This window comes from Athene cunicularia (assembly GCF_003259725.1).
Source record: "Athene cunicularia isolate RWA chromosome 3 unlocalized genomic scaffold, athCun1 chr3_part1, whole genome shotgun sequence".
Lineage (NCBI taxonomy): Eukaryota > Metazoa > Chordata > Aves > Strigiformes > Strigidae > Athene > Athene cunicularia.
The window spans coordinates 113399375-113415218 of record NW_020799097.1 but is presented as its reverse complement, the minus strand read 5'-3'; the positions used below and the strand labels follow the sequence as shown (position 1 = coordinate 113415218).

General features: G+C 41.1%; 1 protein-coding gene across 5 annotated transcripts in view; it reads left to right on the top strand.

Annotated features, from left to right (window-relative positions):
• TTBK1 (tau tubulin kinase 1) overlaps nucleotides 1–15844 on the top strand; it is a 126073-nt gene that overhangs the window by 67000 nt on the left and 43229 nt on the right. For 3 of the 5 annotated variants that reach the window (XM_026846215.1, XM_026846217.1, XM_026846214.1), the window contains exons 7-9: nucleotides 4725–4790; nucleotides 6331–6423; nucleotides 7120–7245. In XM_026846215.1, the coding sequence (XP_026702016.1) occupies nucleotides 4725–4790; nucleotides 6331–6423; nucleotides 7120–7245 (285 nt within the window). Of the gene's footprint in view, nucleotides 1–463; nucleotides 1231–4724; nucleotides 4791–6330; nucleotides 6424–7119; nucleotides 7246–15844 lie in introns of those variants that run through there. The other 2 variants (XM_026846219.1, XM_026846218.1) reach the window with 2 other exon arrangements.

The following is a 15844-nucleotide window of genomic DNA, read 5'->3' as shown; positions in this document are numbered from 1 at the left end:
TTGGTGAAAAGGGGAAGAGATGAGAAAGAGCCAATCCCCTTGCTAGTCATTAGATCAATTTGATTGGGGCAGGAAGAGATAATTTTAGGAAAGAAAATCACGGTAGAACCCTACAACTGACCTGTGGTTAGGCTGTATGCATCTCTGCTCTCAATTTTGTTTTTTATACTATTAGGTGTGATACGTGAGCAGGGGGAAGTTAGTCTCTAGAGGGACCCCTCTCACCACTCTACAGAGCACTCACAAACCACACAGGCTCACTCAACACTGTAAATGAAACTATAAATGGCATGAGCCACCAGCCCTGGGAAGGATTCTGGGAGATGGCAACAGCTGAACAAGAGAGCCAGGTTTCCAGAGGGATACAATATTGAATTGTTTTTTAATTCACTTCTGTTTAATTTTTTTTCTCATTTTGTTGTTTTTTATCATGTTTTTCTTTGGGTTTTTCTCTGTTTTACAGTTCTTTTGGGCTCTTCTTTTGAGGCTGTGTTTGATGCGTTGGCTTCCCATCCGCTGCTCGTAACCATCTCTGCTATGAGTTGTGAGTGAGCCATCACCATGCTTCTGGGTTTTCATTTTGTTTTGTGCTTTTGTTATATATAGAAGTCCGAATTACACCTGGTTTTCTTTTTTCCCTCATGATATGTTTTTTTTTCAGCAGGATTGTGACAGCTACCTAAATGTGATGCAGAGGCCTAGAACACTTGGGATTCTGCCTGACAGACTGGCAGACATTTGGGTGGTGCCAGAGACTTTTCACTTCTATGGTTTCAGAGGCAAGGGGAGGGGAGTTATCTTACATTTTTGGCTTCAGCTTCCTCTATTCATTTCTGACTCCCATTGGGATAAAACATGCTGTTGTCATTAATGATTCCACAAAGTGCTGCTGTTTAAATTAGCAAGTCTAAACACATATAAGAGGTGCAAAATTCATCTCTGCAGAAGAGGTGGGGATGCATATCCCTGCACGTCCCCCATGAGCCTAACTGATGGAAGCAAGAGATTCCTAAAAGTCACAGAGATACTTCCTTTTAGTTTAGTTAAAGCTTCCTTTCACTTTTCCTTCTTATCACAACTTTTCCAACAAGTCATTTCAATCCAAGATATATCTTCAAGTGCTTCCCATAATCTGTGGCATTTCCTCTCTATCCTTACCAGCTTCTCTTCAATCTCTGCTTTCTTTTCATTTTCTTACTGCTGGAAATCCTTTTCCTGTTGCCAGGAGAGGTCGGTTAATGATCTTAGATGACAGCAGAGCTGCCAGGGGCAAAGCTGGTGGATTTCATGAGGTGTTTGCACAGGCTTCCAGAAAGTTGGGGAGGAACCAGTGGTTGTGTTCCCTGAGACTATCACAGGCATAAGAAATGGCAGGAGGAAACTACTGGCATCCAAATATGTTTTTAGGAAGGAAGATGGAAACAGAGACATTCAAAATATCAATCCAGAGACCAGTGAGGCAAGAGGAAAAATTTTAATCTCTATGTGTGAACATGGTGTAAGGAGCAGGGATTCAGATTAATGAGGAAGCATGAGCACTTCTGAAATAAAGGAAGCATATGCAGGAAAGACAGACTTCATGTGAATCATAAGGGAGACACTGTTGACACTTAAAGAACAAATTATATGAGTGTTGGAACTGGAGAATGATGAAAAGCCGATGGGTGCAAAAGACCGCAGTTTGGAACAATGTGTCCACTTCATGCAGGGTTTTGTTATCTAATTCTGTCTTTATGAGGTAGTGTACATTGCTAATATCTTGAAAGGAACACAGAGTATAATTTTTGCTCTGTGGTAGTGATCTAACACATTCTCCCCAGCTAAAACTCATTTTAAACCAAGCTTCTAACACAATGCAATATACTTCATATCTCTCTCATCTCCCTGACAGCTGTTTGTAATAAGTTGCTTTAGCTTTGTGCTAGACACAAGTCTGAATGCAGGAAGAACTCTACTTTACCCTGAGTAACATTTTTGATAGTAATAATGATGTGGAAAAATTAAAAAATAAGTCATGTATGGTTTAAAATTGTATTCTAGCTTGCTAGCTTATTACCTTCTTATCATTTGGGGGGATTCAGATCAGTTGAGTTATATATGATTCCATAGTCTGAAGTTCCTAACTCTTACAACTACAGTTCTGTGTCAAACCTGGACCAATCTGGACAGCAAGGATGCTTTATTCAGGCTCTTTTCCACTGCTGGGAAATGCAGTGGTGGGTTGAAGTTTATTAACTGGAAGAAATTAAGTGTGTAAAGAAATAATCTGGAAAATTAACGTTGATGAATTCAGAAGTCAGCAACAATTGGGTATACAGCATGTGCTACAAAAAAAGCTCAAGCAGGAGCTGTTTGTTTGAATGAAAAACAAGGTATTTCTACAGCCATGTAAATATTTGATTGCAGTGATTAGTGACACTGTTGAAAGGCATGACTAATTGCCTTGTGACTGGCAGGGCAGCCAAATATGGTTAAAAGAGGTGAAACCTTTATGAGAAAAAGATGCCGTTAACACAGTTAGAATCTGCCAATTTTGTTCAAAGGTCTAAACATCCTGTCAAAACAATTGCAAAGTTTTGTTCAGTTGCAGTGCTGTCGCTTTGCTGAGGTATCACATGAGAGAGGACTGAAGAGAGACCCCTTTGGGTTCAGGAGCAGGACTGGCTTGATGAACTGTTTCATGTCAGCTGTGGGACAAATACAGTTAAAAGATGGCTGGGGTTTTGGTTTGCTTCTGAAAGAGGAGGGGAATACATGTGCAAACTGCCTAGTGTTGGTTTTAAAATAGATCTAACTAAAGACTGCAAAGATAGCCTGTCTGCCAGAAATAGTAAGTATTGATCTAAAAAGATTTTCAGAGACATTGACAACCATACTGAAACCAGCACATGTGGTACTTGGTTTAGTACATACACAGTTGATAACTGAAGACGCTGAAGTAGGAAAAGAACATCAAATGCAAACTCCCATGGACTGCAAACATTGAACAGTATTCATTCTGAAAACATTACAGGTTACACACTAGAATTTTTCACAATAAGCTTTTACTTTACGGCTCATGAAAAGTATCCAAACACACTAGCTTCCACACAATGGAAAAGAGGAATGTTCTCTTGCTTTTGAATATGCAGAGGACGTTTACAGTGATGGCTGATTCTACCAGATATATTCCAGTGGCCAGTATTCTGCTTTTCAGGAACTCACATCAGTGAATTCACTGAAATTCTGAAAAACATTTTGCAGTTATTTGTCAGTGAGAATCCTAAATGTATGGTCCAGGAGGAATGAGGTATATGATCATAAATATAATATCTTGACTATTACCTGCTGCTAAATAAGTAGCTTATAGCTCAGGCTGGTGTACTGCAAGATTAAATGCTTCATTAAGTGCATGGAATGTGCATATGTGTCCTCCTTGTGAAGTATTTGATTAACATAAAAGAGACGTAAGATAGACTTGCAGCTTTTTTTTGCTTGGAGTCACTATAACTTAAGAGCTGCATTATACATCATTCAGGAGTGTTAGTGGCACAGTGTTGGTGAACTTGTTTAAAAAACATTTGAAGTTTTATTCTTTCTGAGAGTATTGAGTCAGAGCAACGTCTCTGTACCCAAAAGGAAGCAACTGAACTGTACATATTTAAACTGACAGAAGGGTGCCCTAGAATGAAAGTAGAGTTTTGGACTTAATTCTGAAAGCATAGGCACAGCTGAAAGAACAAACATGAATCAACTGACCTGAGTGGCACAGGTTACACAGTTAGAGTTGTTCTTAATGTGATCAAGTTTCTGCAAGAGTAGAATCTTAATTATGAGTGTGTTTAGTTCCTTGCTTCAGCTTAGTCTTATGATGGAAGATGTCTGGTCCTGAACCTGTTTTTGCCACATTAATTTTGAAAGCACTGCTGTTAACTCTGGTGCTTCTAGTTAAACTGAAAGGATTTGGTGGATGTAATTATTTAAATTTTTTCAGAACAATGACATACTCAGTAAGTCAACTCAAATGGTCTAATGAGAAAGCAGTGGAAAGAGTTGGAAGTGTTGCTCATTCCCCAGAACAGAAGAAGCCTCCAGCTCACAGGAACAGTCACAGGAGGACTGCCTTCCTTCCAAGGCCACAATATCAAGCCTTTACTTCCTGAGGATGTGAAGAACCAGAGAAATAGAAAATAAAGATGCATGGTTTAGGACATAGTGGGAGGAATCTGGAAAAAAAGCAAGACAGAACTCTGAAAGACAGAGGTTCTTAGTTTGGTTATGTCTTGCAGAAGACATTGACAAGCAGTGTCAGCAAACGCGTATGGTCATCTGCCCTATGTCAGAGTAGGGGATCCCTGTTCTTGTCCTGGCCAGACTGCCCTCAGGCTTTGCTTAGCTCATGTGATTCATGACTCAGTTTTGCACTTGTGCTTCTTTACTAGCTTTTCCCATGACCTGGAGTTTAAAAAGGAAAATATGATCTTGGATAATGTTCTCAGCTCTATAACTAGACTGTTACTATTCTAACCTATCACTGTAACCACTTTGCCATCTCTGCAAAATAAGCTTTCTAGAAATGCAGAATTGGAGAACACAACTGCTAGAGGAGATGAAGGCAGTAAGAACTTTGTGTCCCTTGGGTACATACGGAATAACAGTATAGATGAGAAGTTCTCAGGAGTTAGCTGCACAGGGGATTTAGTAATCTGCTCTGTCTCTGAGATTTTTCTTTTGTCTCCCTTCAGCCTCGCAATGTTGCTGGTTTTCGAGGAACGGTCCGCTATGCTTCAGTGAATGCACACAAAAACCGAGTGAGTATTTTTGGCTTATAAAGTGTTAACAGCAAGGTTATTTCTCCTTAGAAACCTGTTCTCAGGAGCAGAGGAGTAAGGTGTGAGTTCTGTTTTGTAACCTACAGAAGTTAGTATATCAGATGAATTTTGTTACGTGGTCAAGACTGTTAACTGTAAAATCAAAATTATGATTCATTTACTGGATCCTCTCTAGTTGGCAGCCTTAATAACTAATTATTGCATTATCACGCACTTTTTAAGGGGAAAAAAACTAACCCACACTAAACTGGAAATCAGGTTAAGTGCCAGACTGCTTGCTGCTAGTTTTGAGCAGAACTTGGCTGTGAATTACCAAGTGCCAGGTCCCCAGATATATTCTCTGCTTGGAATTTTTAATATTAGTATCATGCCGTCAGGTGAAGAGCCACCTAGTGAAACTGAGGTTTATTTTTCCCTGTAAAGAGATATTATTTACATAGTGTCTGTCCTGTTTCATTCTAAATGCTTCCAGAAGTCCCATCCAACATTCTTCTCAAAACACGCATTTTGTTATTTCAGTAATGTTACTGTGTAGACAGTAAACCATAAGTCCTCTGGTTCTACTGCTAAGTGCTTGCCAGATGGAAGCTATTGTCCCTCTTATATAGCCTCCAGGTTTCTGGCCTTATTTGTGATGAGTCTCTGGGATGACCTGTGACATATGAAGAAGTTTCAAAGGTTTTTTTAGGAAAGTAACTTATTGTCTGCAGAATGCGAAAAGTGTGATGTGGTGGGGGTGGTTGAATGCCATCATGAATTCATTCTATTTCCTGGGAGACACTGAGAGACCTGAGGTATAATTTTTGGAAGAGCTGAAGCGTGCCAGCTGTAGCTGGCATCAGCTGAAGGTATATTTAGACACAAAAATCGCTGTATAATGCATGCTATTCTGAGAAATTATGTTCTAGACATTGGATGTTGAGCAGCAAAAACAACTTCATGTGCTTTGACAATTTCAGCCTCAATCCTCATGTTTCAGTTTCTGATTTGCTAGGCCGGGAGGAGAGTGGTGTGTGGAAATGTTAGAAATCTGTAAGTCATGGTGCTTAATGATGAATGTTTTGCAAAAGCCCTTGAGGAAATGCTGTCTTGCAAAAAGAGTTTGAAAAACATTTAGCTTAAAAATAACAATAAAAAATACTTTCTACACACAGATTGTTTTTTTCCTTGATCTAGGTTATTCCACATCCCATTATTAACTATTCCACTCCTGTATACTCAGTAAGGGAGGATCCTATGGAAAACTTGTGCTTTGTTGTATAGATAAAAAACTCTTTCCTAATATATTCACAAAAATGAAAACAAATCAGGTTATTCAGGTGACTGTATTGACATTGCCAAGTTTAATAAATGCTTGGTTTTGCATCTTTAGTCTCTAATCTGGCTTCTTTAATCATTGAATGGCAAGTATGACTTCTCTTCCTGCTTTTTAAAATGAGGTAGCTCCTCTGTAGAGCGCACCTGGACTACTGAGCAGCATGGAATTTTGCTCCTCAGTCTTCATCTCTCTTTTCTCCAGGAGATGGGTAGACATGATGATCTCTGGTCCCTCTTTTACATGTTGGTGGAGTTTGCGGTTGGTCAGCTTCCATGGAGAAAAATCAAAGATAAGGTAGGAAACCTAGTGTCTGCTTAAGATGGAGTACTACATTTTTATTATTATGACTCTTACTATTCCTCCTGCAACTTAGTGCAACTTTTTGCTGATGTAAAGCCAGAGGTTACTTTTCATCAGATCTTGCTGCAAGATGCTAACCTTCTTTTGTGTGTTCTGACGCACAGTGTGGAGCTTGCCATATTTGGAGTAGCTTGACATTTTCTTATGCACGTTGTTAATCACAGTTGATCAATCAACTTTGACTTTTTTCTTGCGAAGCAAACAACAAAATTGGAAAGTCCCACCTGTCCTTTTGACAAATAAACAGAGCCTTTAGAAAGGTGGGGCAGGGGGTAATGCTTTGCGATGCCAAGCAAACTAAATGGGAATTGCACCTGGAAAGTTAAACAGAATAAAGGTAACTGTTTGTGTTGTCTTGGAAGTAATTTGTGCTAGAGAGTAAAATCCCTGGAAAGAAATAGGCCACCTGTAGAGAAGGCTCTGCTAAAAGGACAGCTTCAGCTGACTCAGAATTTCCCTTTGTCATTTGCCTACAGTGGTCAACCTTGCTTTGCTAGGGACACTAAACAGAAGAAGTGTATAGACACAGTGCTGGGTCTAAGAAGAGACTGTGTTCCAGTAATGAGAAGACTGTATGAATATGAAGCAATAGAAGAGATTCTTGAATCTGAGACATTTTCTTTTTTACAGGAGCAGGTTGGCATGATAAAAGAAAAGTATGAACACCGAATGCTACTAAAGCACATGCCTTCAGAGTTCCACCTTTTTCTGGATCATATTGCAAGCCTAGACTACTTCACCAAGCCTGACTATCAGGTAAAAGCCTTTCTTTGTTACCAGTCTGATGCATGGCACTCTGGATAGCCATTTGGGTTTTCTAACACTTCCATGCATGTGTTCATATCTGCCTGAGGAATACCTGTCCTAGGATCAGGAGAAAAAGGTTGTACTATACGGTTTTTCAACATCGCTAAAGGGTTTTCTTCTCTTTCCACCACCCTGTCCAAAATAATCTTGTATTCCAGACCAGAATGCCCTTCACGAGCAAGAGAGTACTTCTGGCTTTCAGTAAAACACAAAAGTTTTGAGATGTGACAAATGTGACAGAATTTTAGCACAGCTTCCAAAAGTACAGAGTCTATGCCAGCAGCTCAACAGTGCACACCAACCCCTTTGTTTTCTTGCAGACTCACATGGGCCTTAGCAATAGTGATAATAATAATAATAATAATCTCTTTAATACTCATCGTAACATTTTTTTCTCCCATTCATTGCTTACTACCAGCATATATGTGATCTGTTACAGTAGCTCAGCTAACACAATATAACTAAGGCAACTTGATTCTGTGTCCCTTTTTTATCACAGTAGTTTTCTCCATACATTAAAGCCAGAGTGATGAAAACAACATTTTATGAGCAGATTTTTACAGTCTTATATGAGTGCCTGCTCCTGTTGATAGTACATCAGATGGGTGGGAAAATGGTAGAAGGGTATTCCAGCAAACTCTCCAACAGTACTTTTGTATTTTAGCCACATACATGTTGCAGCATTGCAACCACAACTTTTTTAAAAAGAAAAAAAAAAGCCAAATTCTTTCTGGATAGTACAGTGGAAAAATAATATTTGCCACTAAGATAGAGGGCTATAGAGAGATGGAGGTAGACTGAGGAGATGCTGGGGGAGCTGGATTTGTTTAGCCTGGAAAAGAAAAGTCAAAGAGAGGATCTGATTGCTGTCTTCTGCTGCTTCAAGGATGATTGTGGGGAGAATCGAGGCAGACTTTTCTCAGGCAGCATGAAAAATTGTGACTAAATCTAGGGGGGGGAAATCAGAATGAGGGTTATTAAGTACGGAACAGGTAACCAGAGAAACTGAGGAATTTGCAAAAGTCAAGTGGATGACTAACCTGATCTGACTTTGTAATTAGTTTGAGCAGATGGCTGGATGAGAAATTTCCAAAGCTTCTTTTGAACCTACATCTTCCTATATTCTATTCCAGTTTAAAATAATTGTGTCCTAGTGGTACTGAAAAGCCATCCTTGAGATAGAAATGGAAGGAGATGTTTCCAGACAATTTTAGTGCAGTTAAAATCACAAACAGCTCTTTCACAGTAGGGGATTTGTCTGAAGCTGTAAATTGCCTCTTTGCCTTCAGTTTCTTGCAGGTGCAGCTCTGGGAAGAAACCTCCAAAAGGGAACTCCCCACAAAAGTCTGGCACTTCCAGCTTGCCACCACACACTGATTCTTCTAGCTTGATTTGGAGGCCTATTCTAGAGAGCAAATTCTCTAAACATCTCAGCCCCTGAGATGTCTTTATACTGATTTATCTAGATTTATTACTGTGAAAGATTAAAAAGTATATCAGGTGGCACTGTAATTTGTCACCAGTACTAGACCCTCAGGGAAATTAAAGAAATTGGGGAAGTATGTCTACTAATATATAAAGTCATGGTTTATTTAAAAATTGGAATGACAAGATTAGAAATGAGGAAAAAGAATAGAACATATATGAATATAATTTGAAGTAATAGTTCACCATTTCCCTCTTAGTTCTTCAGTATATTTCAGTTTAAGATGTATGCTAATCACCAGGTGAGGATTATAACTCTGAATGCTGTCCTTTAGCTGAGCAGGTTTGTCCTGGTTCAACTGGGACAGGGTTAAGTTTCCCCAGCAGTGGGGAGGGGGCTCTAGCTGGGTTATTGGATACCATGCTGACGTCCGATCCATGCGCCAAGCGCAAGAACAGTTTCCCGTGGGCTTTTGTCCCTGAGAGCACGCGCGGCGGGCTGGCTGTGTCCCTTGCGGTATATCTCTGTATGTCTTCTGTCTTGTCTACTGTTATTACTGTTTACTGTTGTTGTTATTGCTATTGTTGTTATTCAGTTTATTATTTGTTACACTGTTGTATTAAATTTTTCCTTATTTCAACCTCGGGGTTTGTGCCTCACTTCCAGCCCTGTCCGGTCCGAGGGTAGGGGAGGGACAATGGCAACGTGGTCTCAGTCCCGGCAGGGCCTAAACCACCACAGTGTTTCATGTAGCTACACAGCTCTAGTCGATCTCCAATTTCTCCTCTTTATGATGAAAGGGCAGCTTCACTGGGCTTGAGAAAAGGTTTGTATGGCCTCGTAGCATGTTTCCAACAGTGTTGGCTGTGGGAAGATTATAAAAGAATGAGCATTCAGTCACATTTCCCCAGAACACTCTCAAAGCTCAAGGATCAAGCATCCTCAAAGCTCAAGAATCTCCTAAACCAAAAATATCTCTGTATTTTATAGCCTCAATGAATCTGTCTTCCATGAACTTGTCCAGTCTCCTCCTGAATTTGTGTAAACCATTAGCATCCACCAGGCTTAATTGCTTGCTGTGAGAAGAACTGCTTTCTTCTGTTTGTTCTAAACTTGGCACCTGACAGCCTTATTTAACGCCCCCTACATCTCGGAGATAACTATGAGCACTGATCCCTATCCCCCTCTCCCACTTCCCAGCCACACAGAATTTTACAGGTCTCCATGGTATTGCTCTTCAGTTATTCTTTTGCCCAGACTGAAGGATCCTGGTCTACTTACTTGCTTTTTCCACACCTTTGGTTTGTGTCCTCCTCTGAACCTTGTCTAATTGTACCTTTGTGAGGTGCAGATTTGCCAGCATTGCATGTTCAAGATGTATATAGCCCATGGAGTGATAAACCGCAGTTATGATGTTCTATTCCATTCCTAAGACTTTCTAATAGTCTATCTGTTTCATCCAGTGGCAATGCATTTTTGATTGCTCCCATGTCTGTATACCAAGTAAAGCTTTGGCTTCTTTTGCAGTAGCATGAAGTTTTGGTAAAATCCTACTTCTCCCACCTCCATTTTGAAGTGGGGAATGATGCATAAAGTCCACATGTGAGCATTCAATAACAAGATCATTCTGACTGCTCTCTCCTCCCTCACTGTCTGAATTCTGATGTATTATCTCTCTAACTTCTCCTGATGTATGTCTTCTGGCTTTGCAGGATGCTGGATATCATAGGATGCTTTTGGCTTTAGAAAGAGGACAAACATGAATGTAAGAAGAGCCATACTGGGTCAGCCCCTCCTTTCTTGCTCCTTTGTTAATGGGCACTGACAACAGGGGTCTGGCTACTGCTGCTGTCCTCCTTGCTCTGAATGGTGCATGTCCTGAAGTTTGCAATTTTTTTCTTCAGCTCTGCCACCATCCGCATCTGGGATTGTCCATCTAAGCAGATATGCTAGTGTGAAGGATGGGAAAGGGAGAGGGGTGAAAGACACCTATAGCCCTCACAACCATTGTGCAGCACACCTTAACTGTTGCATGAAGGAAAAAGCAACTGCAGCTGCTATCTTCAGACTTGTTTTATCACTGTCACAGGAAGAAAGTTTTAGGGGTAGAAGGTAATGCAGATACTTCATCTCAATGACCCTATGACTTCCCCCTCCCGTATCCTTCCTTCTTTGTATTGTTGTTTAAAAAAAAAGCATAAACAACCACCCCAAAAAAACAATGAAACAAAAAACCCCAGTCCTGTTCCACCAATGCAGAACCATATTTCTCTTTCCATCCACCTCCTAGCCTGACTCAAGGCTTTTTCTGTCTTTCTGTGAATTCTCTCCTCTGTGTCTCCTAGTTTTGCAATTCTCCTACTCACACTCTTGCCACTATGTGAATGTTTTTTTCTTTTTTGCACTTGTTAGCCACAATGATTCACTCTCATTTGCCTCAATTAAGTAATCACACTACTGTATTTTTGCCTACCAGCTCAGACTTGGAAGGTCATAATCCTCCTTGACACATGAAAATAACATTGCTAACACTCAGGACTACAGCTGACGCTCTGCAGCATCCAGTCTGCCTTGGGGGGGGGAAAAGGGGATCACCCCATTATGTGTCTGCATCAGGTTCACTCTTACTTAGCCAGTGATCTTAGCTGAGCCCAGAAGCTGATGGGATGGTAAGCCTGTTTTTCCTGGACTTACTCCCCATGGCAGTGAAGGTTGCCAAGATCATACTTGCTCACAGATTGTGGAAAGTGTCTAGTTCTTAACATCTATGCCCAAAGGCCACGCCACCAAAAAGTGTTTGTCAGTAGTCATCTTCCTTCCCTTGTCATTATAGATACTCCTAAGCACACTTCATGCTGAGTGGTGATTTTAGCACAGTTCTGGGCCCCTGAGATCATGTCAGAGTAGAGGGATAGCAGGTTGTAACTGAAAAACTAAGTATGACTGGAGACCTCCAATCTTATGGATAGATAGCACAAGCTTTGCCTAGACATAGTTGAAAAAAATGGTGGCAGAATAAAACAGAGTTGAGCTGTCATATGATGGATCAATCTTACACCTTGTAGTTTTGTACTTCTTGGTCTTATGGCCTCTGACATCAGGCCTGTCCCTTTAATGAATCATTAGCAGTAATTGGTTCATGGTTAGGATCAGACTTTTAGCACTTTTACAGCAGAAGGATATGGGCATTAGAGCAACATTTGTGGGTTTTCTGACTCATTTGACAGCAAGAGAGACATATCTTTTCCCTGGTATAGTGAAGATAGGATGTAAGAAAGTTGCATGAAGATCTTTACTACAGTTGCATGCTGGGTCTGACTAGTAGAGGAATAGTTTCAGGTATTGTTGGGGAGGTGGCTGGCTTTTCTCCTCAAAGATCCATATTTTTGTAATGAGTATTAGAAAAGGAATGGTGACCTTTGGTCCTGGAAGGTTATAGAAACTGGGACACCTTTGCCTGAGAGCCCATCAGATTCTCTCAGCTGGTGGATTGTGAATTGCATTTCACTCAAGAAAAAGTGATCACATCACCTGTGGTTGTATAAGAGAATGGCTGCCTTGTACACATCCAGAGCAGGTGTGGGAAGATAAGAGATTTGTACGTGGACCTCTTCCTTTCAGATACAGTCTATACCAATTATTGTCAGAGCATTTGGGAAAGACTCCCTGTGGGCAACCAGTGCCACTTTGAGCTCTCTCATGCTGACCAAATTATTGGAAGTCTTCCATCATAGGTTTAGTGCTTTCTCCTCAGGCATCCCTTTAGGGCTTACAAACATGTATGAGGAGCATTCCCTTGTCAGAAGGGGACCCCTGCCACTTAAGAGGTGTGCCTAATATTTATTTTTCAATACCATGTTAGGGATTACAGTGCAGATTAGAAATGTGAGCAAGAGCAATTTGCCATGCCTGAAGTTTGTGCTGAAAGATTCCATCTGATTAGATCAGCCCCAAAGAATTCAAGGCTAGAGCATCTGAACAATCCATAACTGGTTTGGGACCTTTTTTTGCCTGATATTTCAGGACTGACTGTGATTTGTTTCCTGAACCTTGGCCAGGAGAAGACATCTGACAAGATGCATCATGACAGTTTAATGGGTAATTTCTGCAAAGTTGGCTGCTTCTCTCTGTCTATGAGGTGTCAGCCCAAAACCTGGTATGCCACTACAAAACATGTAATTAAGCTTTATGTCCTCATGGACGTTAACATCTTTAATAGAGAGACATGTTGAGCCCCTTCTTTATCCCACCAGTGGTTTCGATACTCAAGAGTTGGAATTTCACATTGTCTTGTGGAAGTTGATGTGCTCTGATGTGACATGGTCTAGACCTGGCACATATGTGACAAACCATGCCCTCACTAGCCTACATCTAAATCATGTGAGTCATGAATCCTTGTCCAGTGCTAGGGGGGGAAGGATACCACAAGGGTTCCCTAGTTCCCATTGCTGTGCCACAGTTTGGTTTATCCTATGTATTTTCTTTACTGCTTATCCCTTTCTGTTGTTAAATCTGGCCCAGTAGGAAACTCAGGAGCAAGGACAGCCTTAAAGGGGCAAAACTGATCCAGTCTATGCTCTGGCCCTGTTTCAAGAACATTCTCTTGTGACTGATAACCTTCCAAGGGAAAATTCTGTATTTCTTCTCACTGGGGTGGTAAAGATCTCTGCTTACTCTGTGGGTGGGGAAGAGGATCTGATCTACCACTGTAGCCATTGTCTCCCTTCTCTTTCTGGACCCTGGAGAGGTGGAGTGACTGCTGTACATCACAGCTAGTCTGAATGAAATATCCTGCCTTGTGCCTTTCTTGTTACCTCACAGGGTTTCAGAAGGCCAATATTTCCTTTATATATGAAGAATTTCTAATGAGACCTATCCAAATTGTGGGTCTCCCACCACCACTTCCATATGACTTGAAAGCTCTTTTCCAAGTAAGTCCAACTACAGGCACTGTGATAACAGGTTGCTTTCATAGGTTCTTGTCTGCATGTGGTGTAGACCTGTTGGGTATATTGGAGGTTAGTCCTGTCTGGTAGCTTTATCATTTGAGCCTAATTTTTAGGTTACAATTAGGTGTACATAACTTTTTTTTTCTTCGTGCATGGGTGACAGACATAGGCATTACACTCAACCAGTAGAGAGAAATTGGGGTATCTTTCTGAATCAAGGAAGTCTTATGAGATGTTGCGACTTGGTCATCTACTACCTTTTCCTGTGTTCCCTCATCACTGAGCTCAGCCTTCCCTGAAGTCTCTAGCCTCAAACCCCATCAAATGATTACTTGTAAAATTTTTGAAGAAAACTATAATATTCATGTATGGACATGCTTCATAATCATTTTCCTTGGTTTTGTGGTCTGGCCAGATGTCAAAAGGCTAGGTCTGTTACTGCCAAGAAAATATGGGAAGTCAACCTCTATCTACCCTTAGGTCCATGGTATATAAAGAAAAATTTCTTAATGGAGTGGTGTAGGGTTGCTGAGCTCTTTATGAAATAACTACTTTTGAAAAAACACGTCCAAATACATAAACAATTAGAAGGGAACCAAGAAGAGCCAGGTATGCAGGACAGAGCATACCTGACCAGCCTTCTGTGAGGAGGATGACTTCTTCTATGGATGCAGAGAGGGCAGTGAATGTTCTCTACCTTGACTTTACACAGTCTCTCATAATGTCTTCATAGCTAGATTGGAAAGAGATGGTTTGAATAAGTGGACCACAAGGTTGGTGGCAAATTGTCTGGTATGCTGGGTGTCAGATGTTTGTGATCAGCAATGCAAAGTTCAGTTGGTGGCTAGCCACTAGTGGTATCTCTCAGGGAACAGTACTGTAACTAATAGTGTTCAGTGTCTTCATTAAAGACCTGCATGATGGGACAGGCAGACAGAGGACCCTCTCAGCCAGTTCACAGAAGATACCAATTTGCACTGCGCTGTGCTGAAGGGTAGTACTGATACTCAGAGAGACCTTGATGGGCTTACAGGAACCTCAAGAGGTTCAGCAAAGGCAAGTACAGAGTCTTACACTTGAGATGGAATAAATATGTGGAACAGTACAGGCTGGGGATCAACTAACTGGCTGGGGACACCTCTGTGTCTTAGTGGTGATTATGAAACAGTAGTGTGTTCTTGTGACAAAGAAGCTCGCTGCATGTTGGACTGTATTAGGAAGAGCATAGACAACAGTGTACGGGAAGTACTTAATAGATCACATTAGAAAAGCTGTGTCCAGTACAAGAAAGAAAATGATGTGAGCCTAGTGATAGGCCACCAAGATGACTGGGAGCTAGAGCACATGCCATAAGGGGAGAGGCTGAGAGAAGTGGGTTTCTTTGACCTTGAGAAGGGAAGTATCAGAGGGGATCCTGATTTTGCCTTCTGCTACCTATAAGAAAGACTGAGCTAGGCTCTTCTGAGGTGCACAGTGAGGATGTGATGCAATTGAAACAGTCCGCAACAAAGGAAATTGCAATTAGCTATACGGGAAAAAGTTATCAGCAGGAGGATGTCAAACAATAGTTGAATCTCACCCTTGGAGATAGAACATACCTTGACAGGGCTGAGCAACTTGAGCAAGCTGATCTGAGTTTGAAACTGCATCAGACTTGAAGGTAAGTTGTGCTTTGAGTAGGGGGTGGACTAGATGATTACTTGAGTTCTCATGCAACTTTAACTTCTGAGTTCCAGGCTCTGAATCTGTAGCACCTCCTGCTAAAACTCTTGCTGTGTTCCTTATCTGATACCCTGTGTAAATGAAGGATCTCATGTCATCTTCCTCCTGGCTCTGCCATGTTAGCTGTTCTTGGGCCCAGCAGAAGGAAACTCAGTATGGAAGACTTGCAGTGACTTGTGGAAACTTCTGGTCCCTAATAATATTGTGTCTGCAGGCAGAGGATCCCTAGACAGGATCCAGTAACTCTTTGCATGACTTCTGGGAGCAGTAGTTGTTGTTGGGACTGTTTTGTGTGGTTTCCCATTCCCCTTTCCTACTTGTAAAGCTTTGACCTTTCATCAGAAATATAAATGGTTCAGGGAATGCTGAGAAGGCTCAATATGACCATGGAATAGCATGAGAATAATGGCAGCTGAGGACACTAACATCCTTAAGCCTGTGAAAAAAGACC